At 51.7% G+C, this 16,681-nt stretch overlaps 6 protein-coding genes across 6 annotated transcripts; 3 read left to right on the forward strand and 3 right to left on the reverse strand.

Moving 5' to 3' along the window:
- Positions 1-126: 126 nt before the first annotated feature.
- On the reverse strand, positions 127-600 carry CDEST_03955 (uncharacterized protein; the record flags this gene model as incomplete). Its single annotated transcript, XM_062920114.1, has 1 exon — positions 127-600. One exon carries the CDS (start codon positions 598-600, stop codon positions 127-129), a length of 474 nt encoding a protein of 157 aa, XP_062776165.1.
- A 1,539-nt stretch (positions 601-2,139) lies between these two features.
- Positions 2,140-3,549, forward strand: CDEST_03956 (Putative glutathionylspermidine synthase, pre-ATP-grasp-like domain-containing protein; the record flags this gene model as incomplete). Its single annotated transcript, XM_062920115.1, has 1 exon — positions 2,140-3,549. The coding sequence occupies one exon, from the start codon at positions 2,140-2,142 to the stop codon at positions 3,547-3,549; it is 1,410 nt and encodes a 469-aa protein (XP_062776166.1).
- Positions 3,550-5,970: 2,421 nt separating this feature from the next.
- Positions 5,971-7,795, forward strand: CDEST_03957 (Putative cytochrome P450; the record flags this gene model as incomplete). Its single annotated transcript, XM_062920116.1, has 3 exons — positions 5,971-6,983; positions 7,063-7,523; positions 7,575-7,795. The coding sequence occupies 3 exons, from the start codon at positions 5,971-5,973 to the stop codon at positions 7,793-7,795; spliced, it is 1,695 nt and encodes a 564-aa protein (XP_062776167.1).
- Positions 7,796-8,072: 277 nt separating this feature from the next.
- On the reverse strand, positions 8,073-10,025 carry CDEST_03958 (uncharacterized protein; the record flags this gene model as incomplete). Its single annotated transcript, XM_062920117.1, has 1 exon — positions 8,073-10,025. One exon carries the CDS (start codon positions 10,023-10,025, stop codon positions 8,073-8,075), a length of 1,953 nt encoding a protein of 650 aa, XP_062776168.1.
- Positions 10,026-12,812: 2,787 nt separating this feature from the next.
- Positions 12,813-13,424, reverse strand: CDEST_03959 (uncharacterized protein). The gene has a single exon (XM_062920118.1). The coding sequence runs from the start codon at positions 13,361-13,363 to the stop codon at positions 12,965-12,967; it is 399 nt and encodes a 132-aa protein (XP_062776169.1). The 5' UTR covers positions 13,364-13,424; the 3' UTR covers positions 12,813-12,964.
- An 826-nt stretch (positions 13,425-14,250) lies between these two features.
- On the forward strand, positions 14,251-16,011 carry CDEST_03960 (Putative metal-dependent hydrolase, composite domain superfamily, guanine deaminase). The gene has a single exon (XM_062920119.1). It carries the CDS (start codon positions 14,397-14,399, stop codon positions 15,741-15,743), a length of 1,347 nt encoding a protein of 448 aa, XP_062776170.1. The 5' UTR covers positions 14,251-14,396; the 3' UTR covers positions 15,744-16,011.
- The last annotated feature ends 670 nt before the right edge of the window (positions 16,012-16,681 follow it).

Genomic DNA, 16,681 nt, shown 5'->3' on the forward strand with positions numbered 1-16,681 from the left:
AAGCCCTCTGAAGCACCCTTCGTATGCATTATACCCTCTAATTCAACAGCAACCTTCTCGCCGTCAATAGGATAGGTGATAGTAAAAACAGCTTCTCATTGACTAATAGAAGACTACACTAGAACTTTACCCGCCACCACTCCTACCCCCGCCACCACTCCTACCCCCGCCCCCACCCTTACCCCCACCCTTACCACCGCCCCCTTTGCCATTAGGATCGTCACCAAACTTAGGAAGAGAACCGCTTTTGCCAACACCGCTGACGACGCAGTGTCCAATAGAGGTGTTACACTTGCGCTGAGGGGACCGACGCCCAAAGCCCCCGCTGACTTGCCCGTATTCAGGATAGCCCTCGAGGTCGCGGGCGACGGGGTCAGAGGAGTCAACCTTGTCCTCAGCGATGATATCACCGACCTGGAGGTCGTCTCCCTCGTGCTCGGCGAGGAAGAATGTATTGGCTGGCTGAGTGCCATCGCAGCTGGCTCGGGCGACAATCTTGCCGGCGTTGTCGGCGCAGTACACCTTGGCTTCGGCGGAGGCGGCAAAGAAGGCCGCAGCTGCGATCTGGAGACTGGGCAGTGCAACGCTCTGAAGCTTCATGTTAATCACTGCCAAGAGTTTCTAAGGGAAGAGTGAGGTGTGTGAGATTGTAGGAGTTAGACTCAAAAAGGTTTGTTGTAATCAGATTACTAAGGTAGTTGTTGAAGTGTCAAGTGAATGATGAAGGAATGAAGGCACACATAGCAGCATCAAAGGCAACTATTTGTAGAACCGGTCTTACGACAAGGAACTCTGGATTCTAATAATTTCCAGACTGCTGGTCGAAATCGTGATTCAATTACTGCTGAGCTTGAAAACCCTAAACGTTTAGTTTTCGCTTCCACTTTGCCTATTTCATAAAGGAAGTTCATACTTCACTTCATTAGATTTACCTGTTGGTTAGAGTGGCGCATAGACAACACAACAAACTTTCTACTGGTGTAGAGTTTGCACCTAATTATCGAATATGCCCTTTACATTAAATCTCTTGGAGAAACAAACTTTACCTAGTAAAAGCCACTTTCTTTATGATTTAATATCTAAAGTAAAAATAAATAAAAAATACTAAGTACTAACTGTAACAGCTAGGGACTTAAGAAGCTTTTGTTTTTGCATAACTTAACCTATGCTGGATCGCCGGCTCTCCATTACTGTATCTGTCAAAAGTGATGGCACTTGGCCGCCCACGTGAAAACGGGAAGGTTTCCACGCAGAACGCCAGGGACTTAAGAAGCTTTTTTCAAAACCTACGCTGGATCGCCGGCTCTCCATTACTGTATCTGTCAAAAGTGATGGCACTTGGCCGCCCATGCTGAGGGACATAGCCAAGGTGGGACAAGGCCACCACTAGCGAGGAAGGATTTCCCCAGTTACATCCACACACCCGAATACACGCATACCTGTAATTGACCCATCATACTTTCTACAGGATCAATTACGCAAGCCACGGCTTCACAAGTCTCAATCCTCGTAGTGCAGCCAAGGTGGTTATTGGCGGAAATGTCACTTGTTTCCGCTGCCAAGACCAGATGAAACCAGCCGAATACAGTTGGGGTGCGGGCAACGCACACAGCCATCCGCACTCATGATCGTTTGCATATTATAGCGGACCAATTTGGGAGTTCTGCCAAGTCGGACCGTTGTCTTGCCTGCATGGACAGAAGAGGGGAGAGATGAGCGTGTGTATCGAGAGTCGGGTTTCAGGGTTTCCCGGCGTGCACCATTACTCTAAATACGGTTGAATCACAGTGTGCCTCTTTCCAGCAGGCGGGAACTTTGCTGGGGACATTTACCGCCGGTCTCAATTCAAATTAAGTGTCCGCAGGATCGAGACACTCGAACTAAGTGTTTCTGGCTGGTGTGAATGGGGGCGATCCCCGCCTAATCCGAGCTTCGAGCAGGCTTTGTGGTTGGCTAACAGTGGCACTGCTGGTGAGTAAGTATGTGTGACTGCCCTCATGGACTACTGCTTATTATCGCCGTGTCTGTCTTCCCATCCCCCTTGAGCTAATCTACCTACGTATGGTGCTCGAACATTCATACGGTACTGTCCTCTCTCTCTCTTTTTTTTTTTTTTTAAACCAGTCGAGATCAACGAGGATGCGTCGTGTTTCTGTAGAGAAAAGGCCCAATGCCATCCGCCTGGTGCAAAGTCAGGGTCTAGTATTCGCCGATGTTGTGGCTCCTGGCGCGTCGGAGCCATATTGGCCAGATGATCGTTACTACTCTTTTACTGAAGAGGAGATAGGTGTCCTTGAAGAAGCCTCTAGAAACGTCTTTGCAATGTGCTGCGAAGCAGCAGACTTTCTTGTGGAACACCCGGGCATCATCAAGAAAATGGCTGTGCCTGCCTTTACAGTCAAGCAGATCAAGGAGTCATGGTCCCGCGAGCCTGCTTGGGGCAGCATTTACGGCCGTTTCGACGTTTGCTTTGGGGGGCTTCAGCACCCAGATCCGCGACTGCGTGTGCCAAGGTTCTACGAATTTAATGCAGATACGCCGACATCGCTGCTTGAGTCCGCCTTGATCCAGTGGCTTTGGTTGGAGCAAACTGGTCACGGAAACGACCAGTTCAATATCATTACTGAGAGGCTCGTCAAGGCCTGGAAGCGTAACCTGACGCTTATCGACAATAAGCTTGGCCACAAGCCCACAGTTTACTTTGCTGTTGGCGAGGGCGAGTCTACAGGAGAGGAAGCCATGAACACCATGTTCCTACTGGAGACTTGTCAGCAAGCAGGGTGGACCACTAAAACGCTTACGATGGAGGAAATTGCCAAGTCAAAGGACGGCCGCTTTTACGACGCACAGGGCAATCACATTGATGTCATCTTCAAGCTCTATCCATGGGAGTTCATGATCAACCAGCAGTTCGGCGAGGCATGCTTCGAGGATATGGAAAACATCGGCAAGCGCGACGAAGGTCATTACGTTGGGGGAACGATATGGATTGAGCCGCCGTACAAGCTTCTCTGGAGCAGCAAAGCGATCTTTGCTGTCCTCTGGGACATGTTCAAAGACGACCCTAGGCACAAGTGGCTGCTCCCTACGTACTTTGACGACGAGGTGCCTACTTCAATGACGAGCTTCGCGCGAAAGCCAATCTTTTCTCGCGAGGGTGCCGATGTTGTCCTACGAAAGGAGGGCAAAATCATCCAGGATGCGTCTACTGGAGATTATGGCGCTGAAGGATATATTGTGCAGGAGCTTGCTGTGCTTCCTGAGTTTATAGACGATGATAATGCCTCGCATTTTCCTGTCCTAGGCATGTGGTTCGTCGATGGCGATCCGGTTGGGTTGGGCATCCGAGAAGACATTACACCGATTACGACGATCGCGTCGGTGTTCATTCCACATTCGATTGAAGACGGACCTGTAAACTACGCGAGACAGGAAGCTGCCGATGACGAAGAAGTTGAGAACTTGTTGAGGGTCGAGCCGTTCTTTGACTCATTTAACAAGGAGGAGAATGAAATGTTGAGCTACATCAAAAAGGTTGTGATTTCCTAAAGGTTTTCCTTTTGGAACGCGTGTGTTTTTTATTGCTGCTGCTGTTGTTGCTGTTGCGATTGGTGTTTCTTGGTGGAGGAACAGGATAACCTTCATTTAAATGGGAATGAGTTTAAATAACTCTGAATTGAGACATTAGCTTACAACTCCATGCCACCTTTGGACAATAGTAGTGTAGCTTCAGGTACTTGGATTTGAACTTTACCGACCATCACATGGTGCTTGCTAGGGGTTGCAATAACCACCGTCAATGTAGTGCTTGTAGAATTGATGATAGTACTATTAAGCTCCGGTATTGTGACAGTGAGTCCCGTCGGCAATTTTGAAGCGATGTCCCCTTGCTAGAAGGAACAGCTTGGCATAGAGATGTAAAATAGGGTATGACAAAAAAGTCTGACCTCATCGAGAGCTCTGGTCGGTTTCGCATAGTTATCCTTCAATTAACGATTTAATCAAAACGCCTTCTGACGGCTGATCATCGGCATACAACGCCTCCTGTTCGGCATTGGCTCTCTCGACTCGTTTACAGGTGTCGCCCATACCTCTCTTGCTGTTCCGAAAAGGGTTTTCTCAATCCTCTGCGACGACAAGCTTATCAACCCATTCTTGTTTGGCGCTGTACCAAACTAGATAAGCTATTGTCTTCTTGAGCTAATCTCTTGACCCCTTTGAGGTGGTACAGCCTCTGTTTATCTGCTTGTAGTTTAGACACTACTTATAACACTTCTTTATATAAGGTAGTAGAAGTCCTATGGCTATCTAGTATTCCTTGTTTGTTTTGACACTTCTATAAGGCTTGGCAGCATACTAGGCGGCTCTTGCTGCATAATACTGTACGGAAGGGTGAAGAAGAACGCCTAGATGGCGGTTGCATCTTAAGTAGTGGCATCCTGGCTTGAACTGCCCCATCTGTAGTAGATTAAGCTAAGGCTGGTACAGACTATACGGCGCTAGACAGAAGGCTTTCTGTGACTTTCGGCGTAGTAGCATAGACTACACTTGCTGTTGAGTCTAGGCTCGGAGTAGGCATTAGCTAAGGCAACAAATACAAGTATCGCAGAGGGCCCGCCTTTGGAGTCATATTATAATCAACCACATAACGCCTACTACATGTGCTTGGGCCCGTAACGCGACTTAAACGATTTCAACCCCACTTAGCTAGATAGTAGCTACAACATTAATGCATGATAAGGCTGCTGCAATCTGTGAGGACAACCGCAGGCTGGTTGGCATTGCATGAATGGTACAAGGACCTACGAAATTGCAAAGCCTTGCCTTCAATATATCGCGGAGCTGTCTCACTGGAGCCTCAACTCGTCAGGGATTGTATGCACCATGATGCAGCTGACATACTGCGCCGCAGGTTTCCATGAGTAATACGCAGCACGCCCAAGTACTTTGCTGAGCCATGCCAGAGATGCAAGACAGGGAGGTTGATGAGAGTTTCGTAGACTTCAACCATGAGACGAGCGCCCTTGATCTACTTGCAATAGGCATCGGTAAGATTCTCGAAACTTATGGCGGATGCTGTGAAGAATGACTCTATCACCATTGAGACACCCGACCTAGAGCCGAACGTATAGTAGAGGGAACAGACAGTAAGCGTCTGCCGACCTCAATATCTCGTTCAAAGGCCATCGACACGAATCTTCCCGTTCATCGCGCTAGTCAAATAGGTCAATGGCAGCATAATTGCAACCGAAAAAAGACGCTGAAAGACCCCGAAATGATTACAACCCCGAAATAGAAAACTTCTCTGTATCAGCTGTTGTTTTTTTGACATGATGGTACACACTAGTGTCCCTTGGCGTCACTTCCAGCCTTGATTATAGCAAAACCATCAACTAAATGCCGATCGATTGAGTTGGATCTCGAACGGAAGGATTGACCTGATCTTTAGCTTCGACTGACTATCCCATACCGTCACAGCTATTGCATTTGTGTTGCATTGCATACGCCGAGATCAAACAACTTCAAGAGCCCAATAGAAAAGATGATAATTGATACAGCGGGCACTAAACATCAAATTACTTTCCATGCAGGCAAAAACTTGGAATCAATCGATAGATCAAAACAAGCCTTGTAGTCAGTCGTTCAGTCAAAACACCCACCCATTCCTTGACCGGCAAAGAAAGCACTTGCTTCCTCCTCAATGGCACGGGTGGCAACGTTCAAACACGATTGATGCCGACGCTGGCACTACATGCACGGGGATGTGTGGCCAGGCTCATATTAGTGAACGGCACAGCGAGGCGGGATCCGCGGGCTGGTACAACATTGGATGATGAAGTGGTGCATATGTCAGCTCAAAGACAACACGACTCTTCCTACCCCTCATCAGCAACGACATGCTTCTCAATCTACATACCGTCAATTGACAAACGTGGCTACAGCATCGGACTTGTGCGTTGTTGGCCCGCAATGGAATCAGCCAACGCTTCGAATAGTACGATAGGTTCCTCGCATGGACTTTACCAGTCGCTGCAATGGCAGGGAATATCACGCATCATCACATGGCTCATCCTACCCCTCTTGAGCGTCATCTTGCTCCGTCGCATTCTCCGGCGGCGAGAAAATGAGCCTCCGAGCCTGCCTGGCCTCATTCCGTACGTCTCAAACACGTATCAATACATCACCGACAACGGCCACTTCCTCGAGAGGGCTAGCGAAGCGCTGAAGAGGAGCAGCATTGTTAAGTTCAACCTTGGCGCCGATACTGTATACCTGGTTGCCGGCTCTCACAATGTCCAGAAGCTCTTTCGAAACAGCGCCACCAACAGCCTCAGCTCCGACAAATTCGTCCTCATGGTCAATGACCGAGTTCAAGACATGACAAAAGAAGACGTCGCAAAGCTGCAGAATGATCGATCGGGCCGCCTGAGGATTCCGGCACCGGGAACGGAGGCTGTGCCCGAGCATGAGAGGTACTGGGTCGGGCTGCATCACCTCTTCCACCAGCATCTGTTCCAAGCAGAGGCGACGGCTCGTCTGGCCAAGTCGTTCATCACTTTCTTCGGAGAGAAACTCGACCAGCAGCCGCTCGGGGCGTGGGAAACGGTGCAAGTGTTCAAGTACCTCAAGAAAGACATGGCTGAAGCTGCCACGGTCTCTCTTGCGGGATGCAAGCTCATAGAGGACCATCCGGAATTTGTGGATACCCTCTGGGAGTTCGATACCATTGCGATGCAGCTCATGTACGGCTTGCCGTCGTGGTATAACCCAAGGCCGAAGCAGATTCAGCAAAAGGCGCTGGCGATGATGAAGGAGTTCCTCACAAACGCCTGGTCGAAGTTCGACTGGAATGGCCCAGACGCCGACGCCGACTGGGAGCCAATCTTTGGCTCGAGGCTTCAACGCGAGCACACAAAGTACTGGAAGGAGAAGGGGTTCTCGATGCAGTCGCGGGCCGGCATGTACATTGGAAGCATCTCGGGGTCAGTGACAGTCGATATGGAGGGGCCTGAACCAGCTATTTTCTGGCATGACCATATGTCTGACTGACACAACTCTTAGGATCAACTCGAACTCCGTCCCACAAACTGCATGGGCGGTCATGGAGGTCGTCAAGGATGCAGCGCTTCTTAAAAGAGTTAGAGAAGAGTTACAGGAAGCACTTGTCAAGGATCTCGACAACGGCAGGCCCACGTTCGACGTGCCAAAGCTTGTGACTCTGCCGCTGCTACAGTCGATTTACGCCGAAACGTTGCGAATGCATGTCTCCATCAACATCACACGCGAAGTGCTGGAGCCTATGGAGCTCGATGGGTATCTTTTGAGAAAGGGGTCTCTGGTGCAGGCGCCGACACAGATCGGGCATCTCGATGAAGCTGTCTGGGGTGTCGAGGGCCATCCTGCGTCCGAGTTCTGGGCAGAGCGTCACGTCAGATACGTCGAGAAAGAAGACGAGACGGGCCAGGTGCGCCAAGTGGGAGAGTTCACCATGGCCGGACGGCCCAGCGATTTCTTTCCATACGGTAAGTCCCAGTGTCGAACGAATGCGAAAACAAGACTGATGTGTTCTTCAGGAGGTGGTGTTTCCATGTGTCCAGGGCGAAACTTTGCCAAGCAGGAGATCATGTTGGCTGTCGCCATGATTGTGTCACGGTTCGATATCGAGTTTGAGGACTGGGTTCAGCCTGATGGCTCGCACTCAGACCGTCCACCGATGAATGATAAGGCCTATGTCGGGGCTGGAGCGGTCCCCCCAGACCGAGACGCAAGATTGAGATGGAGGAGACTCTGGTGATGAGCTGGTTCAAGCAGTCATTCGCGTCTTGAACAACATGGACCCGGAATTGCACAATATAAACATGAATGATAGCTTCGACACGCGTGAGATGTGTTTTGAAGAATTAGGTGTTTAAAGCCCTGAAACCATTCTCATCACAATTTGCTAGCAGTGAGCCATGTCAATATGGAACAACTGTGTTTGAAAGTACTAATATCATTACATCATGATCGTTATGACTATAATACACAACGTGGTATATAAATAACAACCGATTCGCTTTTCAACTCATCCCTTAACCCATGCGGTAGACAGCATCCTTCTTGAAATATCTGCTAATGTCGTTGTCCTCGCCGCAGCGGGCGCAGGTATGGAAGACCTTGGCTCCTTCATGTCCTGGGCCATAGTGGTCAGGGCCCATACTGCTGGATCCCAGGCCGGTGGTGCCGGGGACAGGATCGACGTTGGAAGAGTGCATACCTTGGTTGAAGGGGGGAGACCCGCTGCGCCCGCCGTAGTGGCCGCCCTTGCCGCCGGCGACGTTGCTGCGGACACCCGAGGAGGTTGAAGACTCGTTGTAGGGGTCGAGCATGCTCGTCTTGGGCACGCCGGGCTCGTTTCCGCTGAGGCTGGAGCGCGAGTAGTCGTCGACATTGCCGCGCGAGTTGGAGATGCCGTGAGAGCCGGGCGTGTTGTGGCCGATGCCCGAGTTGGAGTGGAGGCCACCAACACCACCAGGGTTACCTGTACCAGAGTTGGAGTTCAGACCGCCAGCACCAGAAGTGCCCGAGCCGTAGCCGGCCTCGTGCATGTCATCGCGGTGGTGTCTATGAGCAGCCTGGCCGGCAGCCACGGCGGCACCGGCGCCGACGCCAGCACCGATGCCGGCACCAGCTGCGCCGTGGCCAGAACGGTCACGGCCCATGTCTCTGTCTCTCATGCGGGTGTCGTAGGGGTCAGATGTGCTTCCGCCGGCAAGAGCTGCTTGCGGGTTGTGGGCAGCGCTGTGGACGCCGCTGTACGGGTCGCTGCCAGCACCGCCGACGCCGGCGTTGCCGGTCTGTTGAGTGTGGGTAAAGTCACGTCCCTCCATGGAGCGGTCGACGCTGGAGGCAGGGTCGTGGTGGTGCGTGGCGGCGGCGTTGTAAGTGCCACCACCAACGGCCTGGGGACCTCCCCGGCCGATGCCAGACTCGTTCGGGCGCAGAGGTAGATCCTTGTTGAGAGTGCCGTGGGTGCCGGTGACGGGTTGACCGTCACGGCCGACATCGCCCCAGTACGGCGGCTCCTGGGTGTTGCGAAGGTTGTCCCCAGGGTAGGGCCTGTTGTGGCCGACGTCGACGCCGGAGTCGGTGGTACGATGGGTGCCGGGAGCGCCGCGGTGGTCGCGATCGGAGTCGACGCGGGGGTCGACCTTGTTGGCCGCACGTCCAGAATGGGGGCCGTGAACACCATCGGGGTCGTCATATCCGGTGGTGCGGTTGCCAGCGATGCCACTGGTAGCTCCGCCATGGGGGTTGCTGGAAAGACCTCCAGTGTGGCCGGTGCCGGTGCTGGTACCGTAGCCACTGCTGCCAGTGCCGTAGTTGTTGCTGCCGGTCAAGCCGGAGCCGGGAGCACCACGGTGGTCGCGATCAGAGTCCACGCGCGGGTCAACTTTGTTGGCTGCGCGACCGCCATGAGGGCCGTGGACGCCGTCGGGGTCATCATACCCGGTGGCGACATTGCTCGAGTAGGGGTTGTTGCTGCCAGTCACGCCGGAGCCCATGGTCGTGCCGTGAGTGCCGCGTGTGCCATGGGTAGTGTTGTTACCAGTCAAGCCAGAGCCTGTAGTTGTGCCGTGGGTAGTGTTGTTGCCGGTCAGACCAGAACTGGGGGCGCCGCGGTGGTCGCGGTCAGAGTCGACGCGGGGATCGGCCTTGTTCAGGGTTTTCCTTCCGTGAGGTCCGTGGACGCCATCGGGATCGTCGTAACCCGTTGTGGTGTTGCTGGTGGTGTGGGGGCCGGAGTGAGTGCCGGTATGCGTGCCGGAAGTACGGCTTGTGCCTGTGGTACCTCCGGAGTAGCCTCCGGTGGTGTGGCTGCCGGTGTGGGTGCCGGTGGTGCCCGTAGTACCGGGAGTGTTGTGCTTGGTGTTCGCAGAGGTGGCTGAATCCGAAGGGAATGCTCCGGGGGGTTGCTCACCCTGATACTGACTCGGGTGGTCATCGCTGTGGAGGGCGTTCTTAATCTTTGTTCCCAAACCCATGATGATTACTGTTCGTTGGTGATGTCGTTGTGTCGGGTTGTGTTTTGAAGAAATTGGGTATTAAATGGCAGTTTTGTTTGTGCGTGTATGTGTGTGTTTTGAGGGGTATCAAAGTAGGCTTATTGTCTGATGTTGGTATGAAATGGTATTGTTATTTGACTGTTCCTTTCTGTTGAGCTGAGGAATCCAGAGCATCAAATACTCTTTGCTCGATGCGCAGCTCACCCCTTTCTGTTGCACCTTTCAACGTGATGTCACATTCTCAAAGCTGGCTGGTCCAGATCAACTTGTCTCGCCAGCCCATGTCTGGAGACCCAAACCTGAGATGCTATGAGCTCATGTGGAGTGCCCGTTGACGGACAACCAACTCCCAAGACTTCGAAAAGGCACCTCCATGACGGCGAGGGAGGGATTCATGACGTGAATTGCGGGGATGCGTGAGCGAGCAGCATCCGCTCCCACAGCGAGAAGCTTGTCTGCGGTCTTGGACGCTCCGGCACACGGATCCGATGATGAGCGGCCCCCTAGACAGTGGAAAACAGGGAAAACCCGTCCTCTCCACCGTTGGGGATGCTCGTCCATTGGCAGTCGTCATTAGAGAGGGGCGCCGCGACAAACACCCGCCACACGGTTACGTTGCCCCCCCTCGGAATTTACTGGAGAATACAGGTTTGGCTGGCGACCGATGCGCCACTGCGGCTCTCCGTCTGCACTCTCATCTGTGGCGTTGTCCACGCAGTCGTGGGGAGGTATGTAGGTATGTATGTGTGTATTATGGATGCCCTGATGAAAACGGGAATCGATCATCTGGTTAAGAGGGCTATCAACGATCGAGGTCCGGCGATTGGCAGTAAGTAATTGCTTGTGAGACGCCCCGAAAGCCGGCGGGATAAGAATAGCATCCCTCCCCTGCAACTGTGCTTGTGCAGATGCAAGTCACACATCTCACAATGATGACGCGATTGTTCAACCAACTAACTGCTTGGTAAGTAGTCTACCCTACATACATAATAGTAAGGTAAGTAACTACATCATCAGGGCGTTGAAACATTGGGGCCATCTTGACCTGCCTGGTTTGAGCACGACATTCTCACTAAGAACCGTTATCGGTACTCAATGCCGTATTGTTTCCGATGCTGCCAATTCTTGATGGTTTCCTAGCGGTCATCTATGGGGAACTATCCTGTTTCCCGCCAAACATGAGGTCCAGGTTCCCCGACACACAGCTACTTTACAGGTGCACTTTCAGACGCTTGAGGGGCTTTGTATGCATCTATTTCCGCAGCTTGGCTTTCCAGTAATGAAGCAACAAGCATTACACAAAGACCACCAACTGATCTCTTACTCCATCATTATCCGGCGGACCCCTGACACTTTGTAAAGCTGCCCCCCCACCGCCTCCACTTACAGCGGACATCCCCTCATGAGGTACTTGGCGTTCATCAAACTCGAAATTGGCTTCGTTAAGTCGATGAGATTAAAGACTGAATTGGGCGATTGGTCTCAACGAGACGTCGATGCGCACGTTCTTTACGAATATTCCTCTTATGGCGAGGTGTGACAATGCATACTTGTCGAGATCCAAGGGCCGCAGTGGTATTGAATGGGCTAATTAATACATCTAAAGCCGAAAATGGAAAGGGCCAAGTGTAGTTTACAACTGCGCGAATCAATCTGCCCTTGTGGCCCTTGACAGTACGCTCTGATTACCTACGGCTCCATGTATTTTAGGCATAGTTCTGTCAAAACTTGATGTTGAAGAATATCATTTTATGGGTTTGTCGAGTATATACAGCTTGATCATGATATGGAGTTTTTCTTACGATTAGAATGTCGAGGTCGTCACTCCTGCCACGAAGATTGTAACTCAGGCCCATATGAAATGATAACATAAGCGTTTGAACATCAGAGGCCAACGTCGGAGATCTAGCTAGCCAGTGGGCAGAGTGCATCAAAATGTGTATCTGGGCCAGGAAGACTACTTACACTTGAACACGAGCTCTCAAGAATCAATTGTTCAATGGGTATGAGTGAAGTGAGATGAAGCTATACCTTGAAGGGCGTGGGTATAATCCTTGAACCATTGGGTACAACGTCCGCGTTGTGACTGTCATCATGATCGTATCGTTTGGTTATGTCCAGAGGATTTTGACCGCGGCTGTATCGTATGGACCTCGAACCGTTGGACGCCATATCCAGCATTCCGTCAATATTACTTGCTGTTGTCCGGCCTTGGCGCCATGCGGCTGCTTATTATGATCGATTCTAAATTAAGTCACACCAACTTCCAAGTCAGTGAGGCGGTGACGGTAACAACAAGAGATGATGGCATGTACGAAGAAGGCCAAGAAAAGCAGGAGTCCCAAGATATCCATCTAAACCTTGACATCAGAGTGATGAGACCAGGCTTGCCTGAAAGTGTTTGGTTTGCTGGAGAGCACGCAGCACCGTTCGTCGCTCTTGGGACCACACCACAGATGCATATTGGAGCGGAGAGTCGGCGGCGTCGCGCATCCTGGCTGCTAATGGCATCGTGAGCGGAGCTGGTGCGACACAATCCGATGACACCAGCTGATGAGGTTGCTGTCTAGATACATGTGTCTGATGACACCACAGCTGGTCAGGTTGCTGCCGTCTGTACGAGTCCACCGTGAAACGTTCGTGTCGATTTGTCGGATATGAGATATTTTATCACGCACGGCGAGGACTCCCAAAGATTCAAATTCCATGTGATTTGGCCCACATAACCCAGTGCCTTGTCCAAAAAGATACTCCTAGTGTTGATCCAATTTTCCCCTGCTAGCCTCACTCACGACTCGTGAAGTATGAACCACCTCAGAAGTCCCAATTACACGGCTGAATAGCCCTTGTCCCCCCTCCCCCTTTTTTCCCCTCCAATATCGAATGAATGATTACCCAAATCAAGCCCGTCCAAGGAATCAGTTGTGACCAACGATAATGACGCCGGCACCATAACTCTTGGGGCCCACAGGAGGCGTGTCTCTGCAGCTGGAGTCTGAGCCAGTGGCTCCGGCCTCACCGCACATGACACGCCAGTCGCAGTTGCCCAAGCCAAAGGGATGCCAGTACTTTCCGCGTCGTTCGCCGTCCTTTCCGATGTATTTACACTCTTTGGCTCCGTCAGACCATTGGTTTGCGTCGATCATCTGCGTGTTTCCGGCGGCGTAGCGGTTGCAGACCGTCTGCGTTGCCGCGTCGTTGGGTTTGCCATCGCTGTTGTAGCAGTGGCAGTGGATGTAGCCGTCGCAAGCAAGAGAAGTTTTGACGAGGGCGAAGAGCACCAAGGTGCTGGCGGCAGCGAATGATGGGAGCTGCATCTTGGATGGACCGATGTTCGAATGAGAAGACGGCTGATTGTTTACGAGTTATCGACAGATATTGTTGAAGCTGCACAGGAGGGAACAGGCCGAATCTGCGATACATCCAAGACGAAGGGTTATATACCTTTTATAGTGTCAGCCTCCTACCATTAAACCACCTCGGGATGTCCGATGTCAGTACGGCCTATGCTGCCTCCAGCACTATTTCTAAAGTTCAACCCCCCGGTGGGAGAATTTCTCTTTATATGGCAAGGCATTTCGGATAAGATATAAAATGCGACGGTAATGTTCAAGCATGGCAATGCTTTGGGCGATCGTCTTGTCATAGTCGGTCTCGGAATCGAACAAGGCCAGGATGAGCCTGCTGTAAGAACACGGCAACCGGCAGTTTTGGCGATCACTTGCCGTTTATGCTTGTGTTCTCGCCGCTTACCCGAGTGTCTTGCACCACCCGGAACTACTAACATGAGTTGATCACAAAAGTTTCAGCGAGAAGAAGGCGCTAGTAGTATGTGATTGAGTCAGAGAAGAATCAAATACTGGAAGTACGGTATACACTGACTGAACCGCTGCCTTGTGTCTCAGTTCTGGACCGGGGTGCATCTTGGACAAGTACACATACTGATACGAGCGCTGCCCAGAAGAGAGATTCAACACTTACTTGTTTACAGAATTATAGATATCTACAAACTTCAAGCTGGATGGATTGGGGGGGGGGTCTAGTCAGAAACACGAGTGGTGCTACCCACCTACCCCTCCCTCTCATTGATAAGGCAGATGAATTCCACTGCAAAAACCAGGGACTGCTGTGATGAGGTAATCAAATTGTGCTTCTCCTCGAATTCCAGCCCCACTGGTGAGGTGGTCGATCTCTCTCTCTTCCACGACAAAATGATCTGGCCAGAACAGCCGCCCCCGTACACAATTACATCAACAAAGCGACTGACAGTCCCTACTGATCTCCAAAGCCCTTTCGCTTCCTAGGCGACAATCTTCTTCCGGGAAAAGAGCCAAAGTTCACATTGTCACGATGGCAGCTTTCCAAGGCGCTCTCATTCACTCGCTTGGTCCTAATCAAGTCGAAATCTTGGAGAATGCGGGCCTTGTCATTGGAGAGGACGGACTCGTCTCCGAATTCCATCGCGACATCTCCGCCGAAGAGCTATCGAAGAAGCTGCCAAACAACGTTCGCCTTCAAAAGGTCGAAAAGGGACAGTTCTTATCGCCGGGGTTTATCGACACGCATAACCACGCTCCCCAGTGGGCTATGCGTTCCCTTGGCCAGGGCCTTCACATCCTCGACTGGCTTGAACAAGTCACATTCCCGCACGAGGCACGATTCTCGGATCCCGTGTATGCTGCCAAGGTCTACGAAAGCTGCGTCAGAGGGTTCCTCAAGCAGGGCATCACGACTGCCTCTTATTATGGATCGAAACACGCCGAAGCGACGCAGATCCTGGCAGATACATGCAAGAGACTGCGGCAAAGGGCTTTCGTCGGCAAGTGTAACATGGACCGCAACGCACCGAGCTATCTCCACGACGATTCCGCAGAATCATCGCTGAGAGAAACGGTCGAGTGTGTAAAGCACATCCGCCGAATCGATCCGACCGGAAAGCTTGTTCGCCCCGTCTTGACGCCACGCTTCGCTATCTGTTGCACGCCAGACTTGCTAGCGGGACTGGGCAAGATGGCAGACGAGGACCCCGAGTTGGCCATCCAGACGCACTTCAACGAGGCCGAACAGGAGATCAATGCAACGCGGGAGCTGTTCCCAGAGTTCTCGAGCGAGGCAGACCTGTATCACCACTACGGTCTCCTCACCAAGCGATCGATTCTGGCGCATTGCACGTTCATGACCGACTATGAGATGGACAGGATTCGCGAGTATGAATGTGGCGTTGCGCACTGCCCAATATCGAACATGACTGTTGGCGGAGGCTTCATGGCTGCCTCGATCCGCCAGTTTCTCGACAGAGGCATCAAGGTCGGCCTCGGCACCGACAGCGGGGGCGGCTTCTCCTCGAGCATGCTCGACAGCATCCGTCAAGCCGTTATAGCCTCGAACGCCCGAGAAGTCATGTCGGGCGGAAAGGACAAGGCACTGTCTCTGGACGAAGTGTTCTACCTGTCGACCCTGGGTGGTGCCAGTGTGTGTTGTCTCGAGGATAAGATTGGCAACTTTGCTGTGGGTAAAGAATTCGATGCCATCTGGGTGACCTGCCCGCTGGATGAGACATTCGGCGTCATGACTGTGAGAGAGGAGACGGACAATGTGAGAACGCTCTTTGAGAAATTTCTGATGACTGGGGATGACCGCAACATTGCTCGCGTCTATGTGCAAGGCAAGCTCGTCAAAGATACGCTGACTGCGTAAGAACAAGTGCCAATATATGAAGCTTGCTTCTATCTCAAGACAGTTTGTCTAGGATGTCCTTGGCTGATCTGACTCGGTGTTGTGACCATTTAGAAACATCGTCGCCCTTAAATGAGGGCAAGGCGTTGTTGATCCAACCCACTCCGAAGTCGGAAAAGCCCAGCGTGCAACATCGCCCAAAGCAAAGGCTTGAGGCTCAGCCACTAGCGGGGGACGGACGATGGCCGAAGTTCTCCGATACAGCTAAGTCGATTTGCGGAATGTCTGCGCTGATCTCTTGTCGCGTGACCCTAAGGTTACGATAACATCTCCGCGTTCTGTCACGACGAGTGCGGGGGTTACTATGTCCGCTGACTCTCCGATATTCCACGATCCAAATCGAAGCGGGACAAAATCCGGTCCAAGGATTCCCTGGCAACTGCTTCTTCAATGTTTCAGCGACGCCGAGCCGCGTTTGGATAAGGTAGTATGGGATGGTCACGGGCCTCAGGAAAACAATTGACAGAGTCAACCAACGTCTTTTGAATGTTTGACACCGCGAAGTCTCATCTACGGAACTCGCAGAACTTCGATGACAACACATTCACTTGGGCAGACCGAGAAACTTGTAGAACTTTAGTTGTAGTAACATCAGATCTCAACACGACTTCTTTTCGCATCTTTCTGACTGACGGACTGACTTCACCAGTTCCTTTTTTTCTTCTGTGATATCCGAGTCATCTAACTGAGTTACGAGCTAGGTAATGTTTTCATGTCGACACACATTCCAGGGATGTGCCATTGAAACTAGACTTAGAAGTATTATTAGAGAACATATAGCTCTGTTTTCCGCAACGCTCCCTCCGCTCACGTTTAGTGATCCATCTGCATAGCCACTTCTGGCGTTGTTATCGTTTACTCATCTATCCGTACCATCCTTGACCTACGCTGTCACTGCA

The sequence above is a fragment of the Colletotrichum destructivum genome, chromosome 2 (assembly GCF_034447905.1).
Source record: "Colletotrichum destructivum chromosome 2, complete sequence".
In the NCBI taxonomy this organism is placed as follows: domain Eukaryota; kingdom Fungi; phylum Ascomycota; class Sordariomycetes; order Glomerellales; family Glomerellaceae; genus Colletotrichum; species Colletotrichum destructivum.

Coding starts and splice junctions, on each gene's coding strand:
- CDEST_03959 (XM_062920118.1), bottom strand. CDS start 13,363: ATGCAGCTCCCATCATTCGCTGCCGCCAGCACCTTGGTGCTCTTCGCC.
- CDEST_03960 (XM_062920119.1), top strand. CDS start 14,397: ATGGCAGCTTTCCAAGGCGCTCTCATTCACTCGCTTGGTCCTAATCAA.